We start from the raw sequence: 17984 nt of genomic DNA on the forward strand, positions 1-17984 counted from the left end.
CTTTTTTTCCTGTGATTTTTGTTTATAAGCTTTTTGTCTAGTTGAGAATGGTTTATCTAATGAGGTAACTGTATCACTGTAATTGTTCCATTTAAAAGCTGCGCAGGGTAGTTACCGCCATCCTGTAACATCCAGTCGCGTTCTTTACTCGTCTCCTATTAAAAACATTATTAATTATCACGTTTTTCGAGGCAGCTCCAGCCCCACCGGTGGAGCGCGGCCTGAGGCGGTTGCGGGACTCGAACCCTCGGTCCCGACGCTGCGGGGGGGGGGCGGAGCTTCTCCCCAACCGCCGCCCGAGGCGGCCACTCAACGGCTGGCGGGGGCGGGGCCCCGCCGTGACGTCCAGGCGAGGGCGCCGGTGGGTTTGGGCGCGGAGCAACGGGTTGGGGTGGGGGAGGCCCCTGAGGCGGGTGCGCAGGGGCTGAGGGGAGGGGGAAGGCACCTGAGGCGGGGGTGGCGGCCCCGAGGAGAGGGGAAGGCACCTGAGGCGGGGGTGGCGGCCCCGAGGAGAGGGGAAGGCACCTGAGGCGGGGGTGGCGGCCCCGAGGAGAGGGGAAGGCCCCTCAGGCGGTGGGCGCGGGCCCGAAGTGAGGGGAAGGCCCCTGGGGCGGCGGTTCCTGAGGGGACGAGGAAGGCCCCTGAAGCGGGGGTGGCGGCCCCGCCGTGCGGGAGGGCTCGGGGTACCCGCAGGCCTGCCCCAGGTGGCCGCTCGCCCGAGCTGGTGGCACCTCAGGGCCCTCCTAGGGCCTCGGCCGCCGTGGGAGGCCGCAGGTCCGTGCCCCCGCCTCGGCCGGTTCTCAGTGGCTGGCGTTTGTCGTTCCTGCAGGGTTGCCAGGTCAGCAGCACTCTCGGCGGGTAACCATGTAGTGCTTAAATCGGAGGCGGCATCCATGCAGAAGGTTACAGCCATAAATATTTGCCAGTATCCACTAATGCCTGGTAGCACTCTGGTCGCCAGTCCCCTATGAATTCATCAGTGCCGTGTTCTGCTTCGCCCCAGGTAAAAAATGAAAGTACAAGTAACAATCAGAGCTCTATTTTTAACATGAGAGTACTCATTGTACTGCTAACGGTTTCAGTCAAGGACCGCAGGTGGTACCAGAAACACAAGGAACTTTTTGGAATGGTCTCTATTCATAATTTAAAAATATTTTAACTTAAATTAAAACCTCGAGTTTATTATCAGAGAATTTGTTGCTGCCTCTTTATATTAAACGTGTTCCGTGCGTTACCTTTTATAGAAACTTAGCGAAAGCCTTGAGAACAGCACCATTCAGAAACAGAGGCAAGAACTCCAGCTTTTAATTGCGGAACTGAAAGATCGTGATAAGGAACTCAACGACATGGTTGCAGTGCATCAACAAGAGCTTCTAGCCTGGGAAGATGATCGTCAAAAAAGACTGACTTTAGCAGAACGATGCAGCTTATTAAACAGTAAGTATTGTGTGTACGAAGAATAAGACCCTGGTCTTTTAAGTAAATTCAGGTGCTTAAACCCCTCAATAACGGTTTTGCATCATATAATGAACCATTTCCTACCCTTCAGCCTTAAATTTGGTTGTCTCTTTCTGAGATCAAAACTTCCACAATGGTACTAGTGATCTGATCTTGAAGGGGATATGATAATCAGATAGCTCTTTCTCGTTTGAATATGTAAATTGCTTCTGTGGCCTCTTTCAAAAAAAACCTGTTTAAATAGAAGTGGGGGAAGAGAACAATTTGCAAACCTGCTGGTGTACTGCAGAGCCCTGTGCCCTGAGGTTCTGCTGCACAGCTCTGACATCATCCGCAAGCCGCACGGCTAATCACCTGGCAGCTCTGAGCAGTCTTGTTTGACAGCCGTAGTACAGAGGTGCCACAGAGTTTGTGTTCCATCTGACCTGGGTGGCTGGGGAATCCTGCTTCAGAGTATGCAACATGAGTGTCCATTCTGAATCGCATGATTTTAGAACACTGGATTAAACACTGGATTAAATTATTTCTGAGATTTAAAAAATTGCATGACAGTATCTGAGCTGTTTTCTTACAGGTACCTTTGTCTCCCTTCTTTTCAGATGAGCTGAACAAGAGAAATGACATTATAAAATCACTCACCAAAAGGTTAAAGTTCTTAGAATCTCGGCAGAATGACAGTAGGGCAACATTTGAATATACACAACAGAAGTTTAAAGAGCTGTCTCAAAAAGTAACAGATGCAACTGTTCACTGTCAGGCTCTGGAGGTAGGAGTTGAGTAATGGTCTGATTTCGCAGTCCATGCAGGTACAGAATGCCAGTGGCATTTGTGAGTCTCACTAGTGAATAAATATTCATATTAAGGCTCTTGAGTTGTATTTGTCCTGTAGTACAGTAATGTTAGATTAAGATATAGCTCTGATTCGTTAAAAAAAAAGGCAAAAAAGTTTTCCTAAGGTAGGATTTGGAGTCTGCTGTTTCTTTGCTTAGTTTTGGAGAACGCTGCTTAGAACAAACTTGCCTCCAAAAATGTCAGGGACTGTGATGGCAAAGGCAGTGCTGGCCCCCAGAACAGTATTGGTACTTGGTTGGGAAGTTCCAGAAAGTTTTATTTACAGGTTTGATTACTATGATGAACTGTAACGTTATGAAAACAATTTAAGGATATTGAAATAATTGTTATTCAAGAGTTCTAGATTTTTTTTTAAAGTGATTTGGCAATGATTTGTTTATTGGGATAATTTTTCTCCCTTTATGCAGTACAGTAAAGCAGTATTCTGCGTTTTCATCTGTCTACTCGGTTTGACTTAAGACATGCAGGATATTAAGACCCTTGATTGCAAGCAAGTTTAATTGTAATAATTGGGGGGAAAATTTCTACTCCAGTTCTCCTTTCTCCAGATCCTCACAGCTTGCTCAGAATCCCACATTGCTATTCATGAAGTTTAAATAAAGTTGTGCACACGTTTACTGGAAAAATAGTAACTTTGCATTACTGAAGTAGTAGCTGACGCTCTTATTTCCGCTCACTAGGAGAAAAATCGAAGTCTCCACTGCTCAGTTTTGGAACTGTCTGCTAAAACAGGCCAGCTGCAAGCGAGAGAACAGGAGCTTCTTACTATGCTTAAGCTGAAGGTAACATCTGTCATCTCATCAGGCAGTAAATGTGGTCAAACTGCAGTGCAGTTACTGGTGACTGTCCTGCAGTGGTGTAGTCACTGTTGATCTCACTGCTGTTTAATTCTTAGGCTTTTTTGAGAAGAGAAGAGTGGTCAACAAACAATAAACTGGTTTATTTTCATAAACAAGCTTGTTTCCTGGCTTTGATTTTTGGGATTTTTTCCTCAAGAGCTCAGAAGAAAATCTGTGAAGTAGCTGTAACTGCTGCAGTAAGATGTACTGTTGTTTTGTCAAAATCCATACATGAAGATAAAACAATAATCAAGAATACATTCTATTTCATATTTCAGGACGAGGTTATACTTGAAACAACTGATTACATTATTGAGTTTACATCTAAATTCAGAAAGCTGGAAAGTGCATTGCATGCAGCAAAGACGGAGGAATTCAGTCTAAACGAAGAAAAGCAAGACCTCAAACTGAGACTGAAAGAACTAACACTTGAAACAAATAAGCTGAAAGGTAAATGTTTATACTGGGCACCTAATTCAGTGCAGACCAGCATGATTCCTTTTCATTCTGGGAAATACTACATTTTGTTTTAAAGATGACCTCTGTGAAAGGATAAAGGAAAATAATAAGCAGCAGGAAGAAATCATTCACCTCAGACAAGAAAATGGCTGCTTGAGGAATGAGCTTGCACTTATTGGTAAGTGTGGGCAGTTGGCGTTTTCATGCCTTAGCTTTCAACAGTGCAGAGACTTCTAGACAGCAGCGGTTCACTAGTATTTGTGAATGAGGCAGCCTCTTATCAACCTTTCTTGCAGTTTAATAAAGGATGCGCCTTTGTGTGTCATTCTTCTATGAAAGCAGTAACTAGGGCTTCTGCAGTAACAGTTCGGAGAATCTTGTAAAAGCATAAAGTTCGCCTGTATGATTACGCATGAAGGGATGGCTTGGAGGATTCTCTCTTGAAAGTTTTTGAGACTTTTATGTCTCCTGTGGTGTCATTCTCCCTTCTGACATAGGTTGCATAGAAAATGGTGACCTACTGAAAAGAAACCATGTGCAAAACCTAAAGCTTAGGCCCTATGAAATTACCAGCCCATTCACTCTCTCCAGTTTTGTATGGAAGAAGTGTGTTTACAAATTCACTTTTTCTCTTGGTTTTTCTTTAGCCGATGGGTTTGGTTTAGACAGTTTAATATGCATGACTTGGTAAAACGCAGCTTGCTGTCTGTTGATGGCTTCACTTTGGTTTTGGGTAGAGAGGAACTCTTCTCTACTGCAGTGGATAGGAAAGGCAGGCTGATTGTTGCTGCAGGGTTCTGCAGACAGGCAATATACCTTGAAAGATTAGGTGGCCAAAGATGTCCTCTGCTGTGAGATTATTTACTTGCCTGTGTCTTTTTATCTGCCATTACCTTTGCCAAATATTGATCCCACATCTCATTATTTTAAAACCAATAGTAATGGGAAGTATTTCCCAGCACTTCCCTGTACAAGGCATGAATTAGAATTAATTACATAATTTCCTTTTCATGGAAGAATATTAACATGAAAAAGTAAACTAAATCAGTCAATGAAGAAGTATATTGCTGCTAGTAAAATAAAGCTAGTTGCTGGTGAAAAGTCCACGGAATATACTTGATCTCTTTAGTTTTCGTGTGGGTTTTGTGCTGTTTTTATTTGGAGGGGAAACAGATCCTGTTGGTTTTATGAAAATCCTTTTGGTTAGGTACCTGTTTCTACTGCTGCATATGCATTAACAAATGTGCTTGCTTTGTGTCTGTTCACTTTAAATAATTTAAAAATTGTATGTTTTGAAACAGTTGAGAAATCAAATAGGAAGGATCAACTTCTTCAGTTTGCCAGGTCTAAACAAGCACGGACTGACACAGAACTATCAAGTTTGCGACAGGTACAACCCTAAATGTGTTCCTACTCTGAGATTATGAAGGCATTTTTCAATAACATCAGATCTGCATGGAACAGTATAAAAAAGTTAGATCTAGCTATTCTTAGTTAAGAAAAAAAAATCAAGTTTGCTGTTTCTGCCTTGCTGGGATCCCTATAGAATGTGGGGGTTTTGGTTAATATTAAAAACCCATGGTATAAATCCTTGTATTTACATGTGCCTTTAGCCATTTTTTGTATAATATTTACTCAGTCCTCCGATGAGTAAACACCACCCTCATAGCAGTAAAGCGGGGGCAGCCTGTTGAGATAACAGTTTGTTGGTACGTGAGAGAGGGTGCTCGGCTCCAGCAGTCAGGTGAAAGGCAGTGGGAGTGGGGCGGGCCCAAGGTGAACTCAGGCAGGGTAAAAGGGGAATGGTGTGCTGAAAGATCTGTTTTTCAAGACAGACTTAAAACCAGTGTTTCCACCTGCACTCATTTGAGGTTCCCAAGGCATGTTCAATTTATTTATTTTTTATTGCAAATAATTGATCAGTGGGTTGTCTTCTACAATAACTTTACAAGAAATCCCTTCAAGTGAAAGCCAAATACCGTGATCATCATTCCATGTCCTGTAATTGTGCATAACTTTGAACAATGTAATAACAACATGTATTAAATAACAATATTGATATTGTATTTATGATTCGGTGTGGTTCCATTTTAGAAGACCACTACAGTCTTCTAATAGAAACACTGTTTAGTGCCGCAAAACATTATTTTCCTTAATACGTGCAGAGATGGCCCCGTAGATTTGGAATGCTTTGACAATAGTTTGACTACAGGTATTGGTTTATAAAAATGTTGTGAGGATATTTTGGAAGATGGGCAATGTGTTAGGACCTGATGACAATGTTCTTGCACTCCAGACTTTCACTAATGCACATTACTATCTTTAAACAGATCTACGTAAAACAGCAGCGTGACTTGCAATTTCTTCATGTCAATTTGGAGAGCTCTCAAGAATTAAGGCAAAAGCATGAAAAGGCGTCACATGAAAGGAGGTAATCTTTTTCTTTTTCCCATTTTTTTTTTTAGTAGTTTATTCTTGAAGAGAGGGTTTGCTGTTCAGCCACAACTAACATCCTAAAAAAGGATGGTGTGTCAAGATGGCTTTGCTGGACTCAACCACAAACGACCACTGAAGTTGTCAGATACCTTCTTTTACTTGGTCAGGAGGTACCATGAGTGTCTGTCACAGAACAAGGCCAGACAGTTAATGAATTTTTAAAAAATGTTAATAGTCTGGTGATAGAAGTGTTAATCTGACCTGCTACTACTTTTGTTTAAAAATCAAAGTTTATATTGCTTTCAGATTAGGAAATTGGTGCACACCATGGAGGTTCAGACAGAATCACCACACTACATAAAACATAAGGGAACTCTCAGGTTAATTTTGGGAAGTAACAGCCAAATCTGGGCAGATCTCTGTCGGCTCTTGGCAGGACAACCTGCCTATTGGTGTATGAACTACTGCAGAACCATGGCGAGAGCCTCTGGTTAATGTAGAGTTTTAATCTTGAGTACAGTTATGTATGCTCTTTAAATGCGGTATTTCTGACTGTTTTCTTTGTCGTGCCATTGTAGCATAGGTGTGGCATTCTCTGCCCCTGAAAGTAACAGCGAGACAGACACAGTTAGGACTGAGGGCACCCACGAGATATGTGAGGAGAGTGGAACTGCACAGGTTCCAAAAAGTAGGGTAAAAATCACCTCTGAGATGTGTGAAGTAGATAAAAGACTGTTACTGAATGCATCAGACTTGGAGGAAACTACCTCAGCGTACTTAAACCGGTGTCAAAAAGTTGTGAAAGTCTTGGCTGTCCTTACAGAAGAAGAAGAAAGGCGGGATGTTGCATCAAGCTCTGATGAGCTAGGCAGCAAAGTATTTTGTGAGGCAAACAACACAAGGCCATTGAGAAACAGCGACATTTCTGAGGATGGAATGGAAAGCAGAGACCAACAAACCTTTGAGTCGTCTTCACCTGATTGTGAGCATTGGCTTAATGTCAGTTCTGGTGTAGATTCACCAAGTACTTTGGTCCAGAACACCGTCACATCTGACAAAACTGATAATGAAAATAAAATCTGGGAAGAGAGAACTGGAATTCTGTTTGGCCAAAAAACCAGAGAGGCTTCTGCTGCGATTCACAAGTCTGAATCTGATTCCTGTAGTAGTAACAACTTCATCATAAAAAATGATGCATGGTGGGAGCCAGTATCAGATTCAGAATGGTTGAAGATTTTCAAACCCATGAAAGGAGATGGAAATATATGGCATGGAAAAGATTGCAGCTTCAAGAGTGCACGAGAGACGAAATGTGCCAGCTCAAAAAGGTTATGTCTTGTTACATTTAAGAAATAGATAGGTACAAGCTGGAGTTACGTAGAAACTTGGGTGTACAAGCTTTCAATAATTTATGTTATCTTTAGTGATGTGTAAAGTAACTGCTGTTTTAAAAGTAGTCTACCAACTTGAAAAGTAGTAAATTTAAATAAGTTAAAATAGCTGTAAGGTATCATGATTCTATTTTTATGCATTTATTTTTTTGCATCTCTTAGCCCCAAGGGCTGCGTGGGCAGGAGAAGCTGTGATACCACATAACTTGCCAAATAAACTAATTGAGAAAAATGCAGACTTAAAAAATCTTACAATTTTTTGAAATCCCAGATGTTGCTTGTAAATCTGGTGGGTAAAATATGTTCCAACCAGAGTTGGACTTCTACAGTGATGTTTCTGTAAGGCAAGAAACAAACCTAGATCTTGTGTGATGCTTTAGTGGCTGTGTTATTTCTGTTGAGAAATCACACAGTGGCTGGGCAGGAATGTAGGACACGGCTCTTCTGCACAGGCTGCTTTCCTCACTCAGGGCAAGAAAATGAGATGGCAAGATTTAAAGGACAGCAATCTGTCCACTCTCCAGTGCATCTTTGTTAGTGGGACTCTATCCCTGTGTTTATGTTGGGGGAGGAAAAGGACATGTGCAGATGAGCAGAATGAGGTTTCTAATGCTGAGAAGTGTCGGAAAAATACTCGGGTGTCTTAGTCGTATTGGACGGTATCCGAGATAGAAAATGCTGCTTTGCATTTATAGATGTGGTTTTATGCCTGCACAAGCGAGGGCATTGAGAGCTGTGACTTTCTGTGGATTTGTTGTGTTGGTTACGCTGTTTCCTTTCAAAAAATTGACTGAGTTACCAGCTCTATTTTAGAAGGATTTCTGAAGGTTTTTTCATAGCTGCCTTTTAGACAGAGAAGAGAAGGGGGAGTAGCTCTTCAGCTGGTAGTTTGACAAGTACAGTAAATGAACAGCTGTTTAAACCTGCTAAGAATTTTAGCCCGCAAGTCTGCCCAATGTCCAAACAAATTAAGGTTATGGAATGGAAATATCCGATGTACAGATGCTTTCATTCTGTGCTGCTTTTAAACAAAAATATTGTAGAAACTGTTTACTGTAGTGTATAGAAATTGTTACTGTAGGGGGACAGACCTGTTCAGAAACAAGGTGAATGGGCAGCCATTGAAAAAGAATGCTGTCCTGGCACATTCCCACGCAGCTTAGCTGAGCTTCACACTGTGTATGGGCTCTCTCTAGTTTCCACTGTCCATAAATCATTAAAAAGACTCCATTCCCTTACGTCTACCTTGAACTTTCTTATCTACTCCCCCAGCAGCACAAATGACACATTGCCATTCCTCCAAATCTCTTCTGAGGCTGAATCATGAAAACTGCTTTCACTTTTTTGTCTTGTCCTTAAGGGGATTTTAGGGGAGAAGGAACAAATTCAACCCAGGCAGTGCAGATAGAGCTGATATCCTTCAGTACAGGAGGGCTGCTCTACCCATTTGGGATTTACTGCTGAGCTATCAGGTTTTCTTAATGCCCACATTTGGTCTTAGAAGCCCTGCTAATTGGGGATGATTGACTCAGTGCAAATCCTGGACTGTCTGCGCTCCAACCTCTGCAGACTCTCATTTGCCACTGAATAAATTCTCACCCCATAAATGGGAGGAAGGCAGTAGTATTGCAGTCCTCAGTGTGGGCTTCTTGTTAAGGCATTAACGGCAGAGACCGAACACAACATTCCTTCTGGGACTTGAATCTGGATCCTCCAGTTTTCCATTGCTGGCTTTGTAGTGCTGATGATGTATTTTGTGTGTAGGGAAGGGTGCTGGCACCTCCCTGTCAGCCCAGCAAATATTTTTGACATGAGTTCTTGAATTCTGGAACAGCCAACAAGAAGGCTATTAACGCAGTTGAATACCTTATCCAACTGCAAGAGTGATTGTGAAATACTGTAGTGCAGGAATCATTTCTGTGCGCTCTTGACTTAGTGACTTAATTTATGTTGGACCAACATTTGCTGCCTTTGGATTTTTATCTCAATTCTGGTTTTAAAGATGGAGCGTCAGCAGTAACTTGTTCAGTGTGCTTCTGCTGGACTAAGCCACCATTCCTTGAGCCTTTGGGTCTCCCTGCCTCAAAATCAAACTGTTTGGTTCCTCCCTTCCCTCCCAACCTGTGTGTTCTTCCAAACTGGCTGTGCTCATTGCATCTCCTCTCATCCCCTGTTCTAGGAAGCTACAGCCTGTTCCCTCATATCTCTCCAGGGCCTTTCCTTGTCAGAAGCTCACAAACACAAGCTTTTCTCTCTTAAAAGAAAGCCCATTGTATCCCAGTGTTTTACAAGAGAAGTGAAATGAGACATAGACACTTCTGAGCTGGCATCTCTCACAAGGGCTTTTTCTTAGGTTGAAAGTCTTAAAAATAAACCTTTTGGTAACAGTCTTGCCAGGTGGGGTATGTGTTGTATCTAAAGAATATTTAATGAAATGTTGTAAATTTGAAGATAGTATTTTCTTTAAAATATACGTGTTTTTTAATTATTTACCTGTTCCAGGCAGTGCTAGCACTGTGCTTCTGTTTTGTTCAGAAGTGTGAGGAATACAGAAATGTTTGATTCTGGGGAGATGGTCGCTCTTTTATTTACTTTTTAAAAACTGTATCAAGTGGAAATTAGCAGTTGAAAATGAACACTGCGTAGCTTGAAACTGCTGGCAGAAACCAGGGCGCGTCTTTGTACAAGCTGCAGAGAGCACTCAGTGTTGTGTGAAAACACAGCACACGGGACAGAGGGCTCAGCTAGGGTGCTGCTGGGCTCCTGTGCTGCTAGAGTAGATGATCAAATTAATTTCAAACATGCTACAGCTTGTATTATTTCTAGTCTTAATTTGTGATTAATTGGTGCTGGAGCTGAGGGAGGGATTTGGTACATTTTGATAAAATTGTGATTTAAGGAATTGAAATTGAGAACTGTTTCTCCCTAGGGTAGGCTATAATAAAGTTACCTTTTACTGTGGGAAAGGTGTAAGAGAAAAGTTTCAATCATTTGACATGCATATTAAGGGCTGAAGACCTTTTGTATGAGGACAAGTGTGGGATGGCTGTGAGTCAGTGTTTGGTCAGTAATAACGTGCAGGGTATGATTTGTTGCTTTAACTGTCATTTAAATTGCTTTTCAGATATTCCTAAATACACTCAGATGTACCCAGTGATAAATTAATATTTTTGTTTTGCTTTAAAACCTAGGGGAAGATCGTGTGCTTCAACTCCACACTGAAGTGGTAGTCAGGCAGCTGAGTTTTCAGTTTAATCACAGTTTGCCTGAACAGCGCTTTACTGTTTGCTGCTGTATTTAAAAATAAATAAAATAAAGCCTCTTTGGGAGAGCTCTCCTGTGATCTCTGAAGTGAGATGATGACTTTAAAAGACTGTGAAATTCCCTTGAAAAATACAGCTACAAATATTAGGTTGCCTAATGGTTGATTAAAAAAAGAAAAAGGGAGTAGGGTATGAGAGAAGAAGGAGTACGAGAGTATTGGGAGGAACTAAATATTGCCTTTTGTGTGCTCTTTACAAGGTTAAATAGACACTGAAGCACATGGTAATGTGTCTGTTCTTGAAACTGGTTGAATGTCAAACTGTGGTCCTCAGAGGATGAAACTGATCTAATGAAGCTGTTAAACATGGGCGCCGCTCTGAGGAAAAGAGTAATCTCACATGCTTGATGGTTTTCTTGGCTCAGGGTCCATAATTATTTATGTTGTCCCATGATTTTCCTTTGAAAGTTTAAAAAGAATGGTGATGCTGTTTCTGGCAATGTCTTTTTTTTTTTTTTAATAGTGAAGAAAACGTGGATCTGAATTCTTTTCACATGGGTTCTCCCTGTTTGACATCCACCCAGAAAGGAGACAGGCCTCAAAGATGTGAGAAATTCTCTGATGAAGACTTCCCTCTGGAGATCAATGACCTTTCAGTGACTAAGACGACAAATCGATGCTGCAGTGCTACCATTGACCAAGTCAGTATTTTATTGCAGAATGTATTTCATTAATTTTTAAGGTGGAATTGTGAGTGATGGTAGGAAAGCAAACATCTGCTGGCGTGGAAGAATTAGGAACTTGAATTACGAGACAGCAGGTTTAAAGCAAAGGTGGTAAATTATTTTTTCAAAATAATTCCTTCTTGTCTCAATATGTCTGGGACAGCATAAGTGAGTTAAAAAACAATGACAGACTTTAGAATAATGGATGCTGGCTGATACATGTTAATTCCAGTAAAGCAGAATATCTGACTACTCTTGGACATAGTTATTAGAAGCTATTGGACACTGTTTCTTTCTTGTTCTGCCTGGTTTTCCCTCTTTCTCATGCCTTTTTTCATTCTCCCCTTTATCACTGAAGTACTGCTGTTGTGTGTGCTATGTACACGCGCACGTGAAGATCTGTTAAAAAGCTGACACTAGGAGACGTATCTGTGTTTATTGGAAATATCAGCAGTTAGACAGAGTCTGGAGCAGTGTTATGTAGTCGTATTTTGAACTAAGACATTTCAAAATGAAAGTGATGATTCTTGGTATGTTATAATCCTTTGACACGTTCCAAAAGGATAATTTCGTAACTTTGGCTCACTTTCTGTCTCCTCCAGGGTACCAGTTCCCCCGTAAGTAAGCTGCAGCAGGCGTTGGCCGAGTCTCGACAGATGGTTGCTGATCTGGAGCTTAGCACTCTCCTCCACGCAAGCCCCCGCTGCAGTCCTAACAGCAGCAGCATTAATACGGTATATATTACTCCTCTATGACTAGATTTAGATGGCCGGGAAGAGTGATTGGTAACATTCTTTCCCTTATACTTGACTTGTGCTGCGACATTATAAATATCCTCCTCACACTTTGCCAAAGAGAAAATTCCTGCATACCTTAGCATGAAGTACTTGAGATTTTGTATAGGATTCTTTATGGCTCCTCAAGGTCATGACAGGATTTGACTTTTGCATGTGTCTTAACAGATGGAAGGAAGAAGTCATTTTGGAGCAAGCTGTAGGAGGTCTAGAAAAAAGCGAGCACAAGTATGACTTAGATTCAGGACTGGTTTATTACACTGCGTATAGTTGTGGAAAGGAGGACAGTATAGGAAATAGGTGATATATAGAATAGTTTTGTATGTAATTGGAACCGGATTCCCAGCTTAAATAGGTTTTGTGGGTTAATAGTTTTCATTTCTTCATTGCGGAGTCAAAGAACTTACTCAATGGTCAAAGAAAATAACCTGTATGTAGCTGTCCTGGCAATTTATTTTATGAGCATGAACACTGATAGGGAGTTTCTGCCTTGACTGTGTGGGCAATAGGAGTAATTGGAGAAGGGTCACTTGTTTGTTTTCATAAATATCCTTAAGAATTTCTACCTTGTTTGACAAGGAGATTATAGCACTTGTCACTAGAAATGAGTAAACTTGTGCTGATATGTATCACAAAGGGAGAATTTAGGCTTTTGTTTTTAAAACACACTCCTAATGAGAAGGCTGCACGCTGAAACCTCAGCTTTCTCCTGAAAGGTATTAACCTCTCTAAAAAACGTTGCACTCCTTATATCCTTAGATGAACTTGACCAGAGCAATGGTACTGTAACAGACAAAGCAATTTTGATAACATTCAGAGCCATGAAACCTTAGCTGTGCTAGGACTGACCGACAGAGTATAAAGGTTGTGTGCCAGCATTTGCATAAACTGAAAGGATATTTTGTTCAGAAATTCATCTGCAGGATTTCATTCAGCGTGAAAGACAGCAGCAGTGTAGTCTTTTGCAAAAAAGACTGTCTTGTAGGAGGGATTCCTGAAAAGCTCTCTAGAAAACAGTGGTTGCTTGTGGCTCTTGCCCAGCCCCATCAGCTGTCTGGCTCCTGCTTACTGGTTGGCACGTCACAGCTCGGCTAAACCGGCCGTCCTTTAGTAGCGAGCGTGACTCTGCTTTATAACCTGATACTGCATTTTTGAGCTTGGAAACTGGCTTCTCATTCTGAATGGTTGCTTTAGTGGGTAGAAAATAAAGCAGGCTCGTGTTTACTGGCGGGGGTAGCTTCTGAACCACATCTGTAGAACTTTGATCTACTTTCAGAGCGGTTCTGGGTAAAGACTTGTCAAGCATGTTTTAATTAATCTATATGGGCCAACTAATCTGTGCTTAAAACCAGATTTACCTGAGGCTGTTTTAAACTGCGCTTTAAAACATAATATATATCAAATATAACCCTTAGAATTTAATCAGTATTTGTGCCTGTTAGATTCTGTGCCCTGCTTGGGGGAGGGAGGAGAAGAGGGAATTAAAAAGTGTATCCTTGCTGTTCACCAGTTTGAACCTGGCAGCTCTGTAATTTTTATTATGTGAGTTCTTTGATTTCTACATAGTGTTTTTGCGTTACAATGTAGACAGCAGAACTTGCAGAAGCTCTTCACAGAACCCAGTTATCTGCTGCAGAAGAAAGAGGTGCTAAGCTTACATTCTCTTCTCTATGATGTTGCGTGAGTATGAAGGTGTTTTCAACTTGACTTTTTTGTTGTTGTTGGGGTTTTTTTTTGTTTCCCTCTTTATAAATGCACCTGCATTATTAATACAAGTTCGGGACTTCTGATACGAGTCTGGCACAAGATTCTAAGTGCACTGCTCAGAATGCATTTCCAGTAAAACTCTTGTGAGTACTGTAACGGCAAACAGATATTAAGGCAGCAAGTAATTCCTTTAGTCAAATAATTAAACTTTTCTCAAGCGTGTTCCTCATCCTGTGGGCAGTCAGATCTCGCAGCCCCATTCCTGAGTACCTGCACACTGCTTATTGTAGCTAAAATCCTTCTGTGTGTTACAGATAACAGGATCAAGGATATGAACATTGTTGAATAAGAGACTGGGAAGTGTTTTTCAGTGCCACGGCCAAGGGCCATTGTAGCATATTGTTCCTGGGCTCAGAGCTCCAAAAGTAGAACGTATTGAATAGAGCTGTTTCAGAATATAAAAAAGCAGCCTTGCCCGTAGCAGATTGTTTTTTTCTTTTTGAATCAGGAAATTTCTCATTCTCTGATTGTTCTTCTAATGTGAATTGGATGCTTGTAATAGGCACCATGTTGTCTGGTTCTGAGGACAAGAGACTAACCAGATATGGTTAAAATACCAAATGCTACATGAAACTGAAAAAAAACTAGCAACAATGAGGGGGAAATCGGCAAAAAAAGAAAGATTCCAAATGCTGCCACAACCCAAGCACATGTCTGCAAAGGGAAGTTACTACACAGCAAGCTGGAGTGTGAAGCTGTGTGGCGCTGGATTTCTCGTACTGGTCGACTTGGATCCAGCGGAGAGCTGGTGCTCACTTCTTTCTCGGTGTGTTGGAACAGCAGTCCCTGAACCGTTTCTCCCCCCTGGAGCTAAACCCTCCATGCCCCTGGGGAGCGGTGGTGGTTTGTAGCACCCTCGTGTTCTGCTGTTTCTGCATTAGGTATGGAGACACTAAGTCTTCTTTCAAAATAAGTTGGGTCTGCTTAGTGCACGCTAATGGGGCTCCCGTAGGAAATGGATGCTGAGTAGCTGGAATGCTGTACCTTACTCTGCTGTAATGTTCCTATGGAGACGTCTCTTCTTTTCCTAAAAAGAGCCCTAAGGTAAAAGAAGCTGGAGGTTTTATAGATCGAAACCAGCACCGTGACTTGCATCCTGAAACTACTGATGTTAAAAAGTTTCAGGAGCAAATCCCCAAAATTGCTGAGCACCATGCTGATACAGCAAAGCGGTAAGCGTACACTTAGCCTACAGAAATAATCTCATTTGCTTCAAGTGAGAAAGAACCGGTGGAACTAATGTGCGCACAATTCACGGTAGATCCATGGCAAGAATTAGTGACGGTGCAAGTCACTGGCTGCTGCAGAATTGTTATTTTCTTCATTTATTAAAAGGCACCAAATCACTGTGATCAGTTAAATCCAAAGCAGCTTTTTCAGATTTGAGAGCAGGTCCAGAAATAACTAAAGATTTGTGCGACTTCATATAGAGAAGTGATTGAATTGTTTTGGGTTGGCTTTGTGTTTGTTTTAAATCGCTTTGAAATCGGTTGAGGGCAGGTGCACTCATAAACATTAGGTTAATTTCCTAACGAGCTGACAGTGATTTAGCCATTTTCATCAGTTGGTTGTTTTTCCTTCAGAGAGATTGGGTGGGGAAGAGTTGAAGAGCGAGGGAGAAAAGCAATGAGTAAAAGGATATATTCGGGTTTGGACACACTAGCATGTGCCACTGCTCGTAAACTGTGACTCAGGGGCTGGCCGAGGGCACAAAGATCACTCCTAGTTGCAAAACAAACTGGAAAGGATTTATTTCCTAACGCTGCAGTGGTGTCCCTGAGACACTTGTCTTTCTCTGAAGTGCTTTGTTCACCTTTCTCCTCTTTATGTTTTTACTCTGTGTTTTCATTGTCTGCAGTGTGAAAATTTATATAGTCGATTGACATACACGTGATTGCGTCATATATTTTAGAGGAAATGCTCCCGCATTGTAATAAAAATCTTTACTTTTCTGCAGTGGGTGAAGAAGTTTCCAATATAGAATTAATTTTGAGAACTGAAGATCATCAACCCATCAGCTACAATGGAAAGTTACCTGATTTTTTTCCATGGTTCTGTGAGTGTTTGAAAGACTTTAAAGTGGCGAAAAGATGTGGCTATACAGGAATATATTTTATCTGGAAATAAAACACAGAATTATGCCAAGATTAACAAAGCTATTTTTATAGCTGAGAGCTCAGGTTAAATACTAGCTTGTTTTTTAAGACTCTTAAGTGTGTAATTGTTATGACATAGGAACTATTTTTCTTACCTTTTTTTTATGGTGGCTCAGAAATATTTATAGAGTATGACACAGCCGAGCATTCTCTTTTTTTTGTTAGTTTATTGTTTTTGTTCTGGACTTCTTGCTGTGTAGAGAGAGATGAATAATGTTTATAGGAAGTTCCCAATTAGTGTCGTAACCAGGAACTGCCTCCTACATTGTGGAAAGCGGAGGGCTGTCACCCGAAGGATGGGCAAAACAACTCTTCCCCCGGCAGGAGCCATTTATTCTAACAAAAGATCAGGTGTGTGTATGGGCTCTGCTAGCGCTGTATGGCAGCGGCCAAGCACAACTCTTTTTTTAGCATTTAAACTGGTTTTATCTTTGACTGTTGGGCAAGACATGTTCCATTATCACCATTTGAACTTATTTTTTAACAAAAAGATCAAATAAGCCAATAAAGGTGATCCCTTTGCGGTATCTTCCTTGCCTATTTAACACTGCCAGAGACAGGAGTGGGCCCCGGGGTGGCATGGGGCGGGTGAGTGGTTTGGGCCACCCGTGCCAGTTCCACATCGCCGAGCGCTGTGCCAGCCCTTTTCCTGCGTGGGGGCAGCTCAGGGCTGGGAGTCTCTCCCTCTGTCCACTGCCACGAGTTCATTGCAGTGAAATAGAACACTCACACCATGTTTTCCCCTTGTTAACTCTTTCATATAATTTTCCGCTTTCTCTTTAATTACCTAAATGACAGCCTGCTTTCCTTCGTGTACTAATGGCCTCAAAATTAGTCGACCAATTCTGATCGTAGCTGCTATCCTCCAAACTCTTTCCCTCCCCGCCCGCAAGCATTACCCACAGAGGGAATCTCTGCTCCTCAGTTTTTTTCCCCAGTTTCCACAAGCCTTTAAAGCCCATTTGATTCCTCTGTCTGCAGAGAAACTTTTCAAGCTCTATCCCCAAAATCCGCTGCTAAGCATTGTCACAGGCAAAAATTCCCCAAAAAAAGCCACCCATAGCACTACCATGATGCTCACCCCGAAGCTGTCCAGCAACTACACCCTATGTCAAACCCCAGAGAAAACGGTGCAGCTTCCCAGCGGGAGCTGTGCTTTCCAGTTTAAATGTGGTTAGTGTCAATGGATGAACGCGCTGAACCCCCTTGTGAACATAAAGTGCTCTACTGATGGCCTCGAAATCAATAGGGAAAACTGAGCTCCAGCGATACAGCAAGGATCCGCAGAGCCCTCGGATTTTGTGCCGGGGCTGCCCTGGATTTGTGGAATGGGCAGAAGGGGAATATTCCGGTGCTAAGTGACTTACAAACCGACTGTGTTGTCTGCAGCGCTGTGAGGCTTGTATCGAAACTCAAGACGCGTCAAACTCGGATGCCTTATTTCTGTAAGCATTGGGAATACTCCAGGGAGCGCCTTTGCTATTGTATTCCCGTACTGAGTTATTATTAAAGAAAACAAAGCTGCTGTTCAGCCAGGGCCTGCGTTCCGCAGGGGTGGGTGCTCTCCCTGCGGCTTGACTCTTCTAAAGGAAAGGCGGAGAAGTGGGTGGTAATGAAGCCCCGAGCCTCTTAAACGCGTCGTGTCTGTGTTTGTGGGGTTTATTTGGAGGGTGGGCAGGTTGTGCCGTTGGAAACGGGAGGTAGCGCAGGAGCGGGGACCGTGTGGTGGAGCGGGAGGGACAAGCCCCTGTGTCACCTTTCCTGGTGGTGACGCTCCAGATGCTCATGGGCTGGGAGGACCCTCGGTGCCCGCTGCGGCGGGGGCGCCTCGGCCGTTCCCCGCCG

At 42.4% G+C, this 17984-nt stretch overlaps 1 protein-coding gene across 11 annotated transcripts; it reads left to right on the forward strand.

Moving 5' to 3' along the window:
• The first annotated feature begins 291 nt into the window (after nt 1-291).
• CCDC62 (coiled-coil domain containing 62) lies at nt 292-17658 on the forward strand. 11 transcript variants are annotated; one of them, XM_063351051.1, is made up of 13 exons: nt 442-1003; nt 1245-1437; nt 2058-2224; nt 2991-3092; nt 3206-3346; nt 3428-3599; nt 3685-3786; nt 4910-4998; nt 5939-6039; nt 11221-11398; nt 12025-12156; nt 13804-13861; nt 15941-17658. In XM_063351051.1, exons 1-13 carry the CDS (start codon nt 968-970, stop codon nt 16108-16110), a joined length of 1641 nt encoding a protein of 546 aa, XP_063207121.1. In that variant the 5' UTR covers nt 442-967; the 3' UTR covers nt 16111-17658. The 11 variants fall into 11 exon arrangements, with proteins under 11 accessions (XP_063207117.1, XP_063207118.1, XP_063207119.1 ...); XM_063351052.1 differs by having other exon boundaries at nt 443-1003; nt 13804-13896; nt 15941-16078; XM_063351047.1 differs by lacking the exons at nt 11221-11398; nt 12025-12156; nt 13804-13861; nt 15941-17658 and adding exons at nt 292-361; nt 6623-8703 and having other exon boundaries at nt 830-1003.
• The last annotated feature ends 326 nt before the right edge of the window (nt 17659-17984 follow it).

The sequence above is a fragment of the Chroicocephalus ridibundus genome, chromosome 13, assembly GCF_963924245.1.
Source record: "Chroicocephalus ridibundus chromosome 13, bChrRid1.1, whole genome shotgun sequence".
In the NCBI taxonomy this organism is placed as follows: domain Eukaryota; kingdom Metazoa; phylum Chordata; class Aves; order Charadriiformes; family Laridae; genus Chroicocephalus; species Chroicocephalus ridibundus.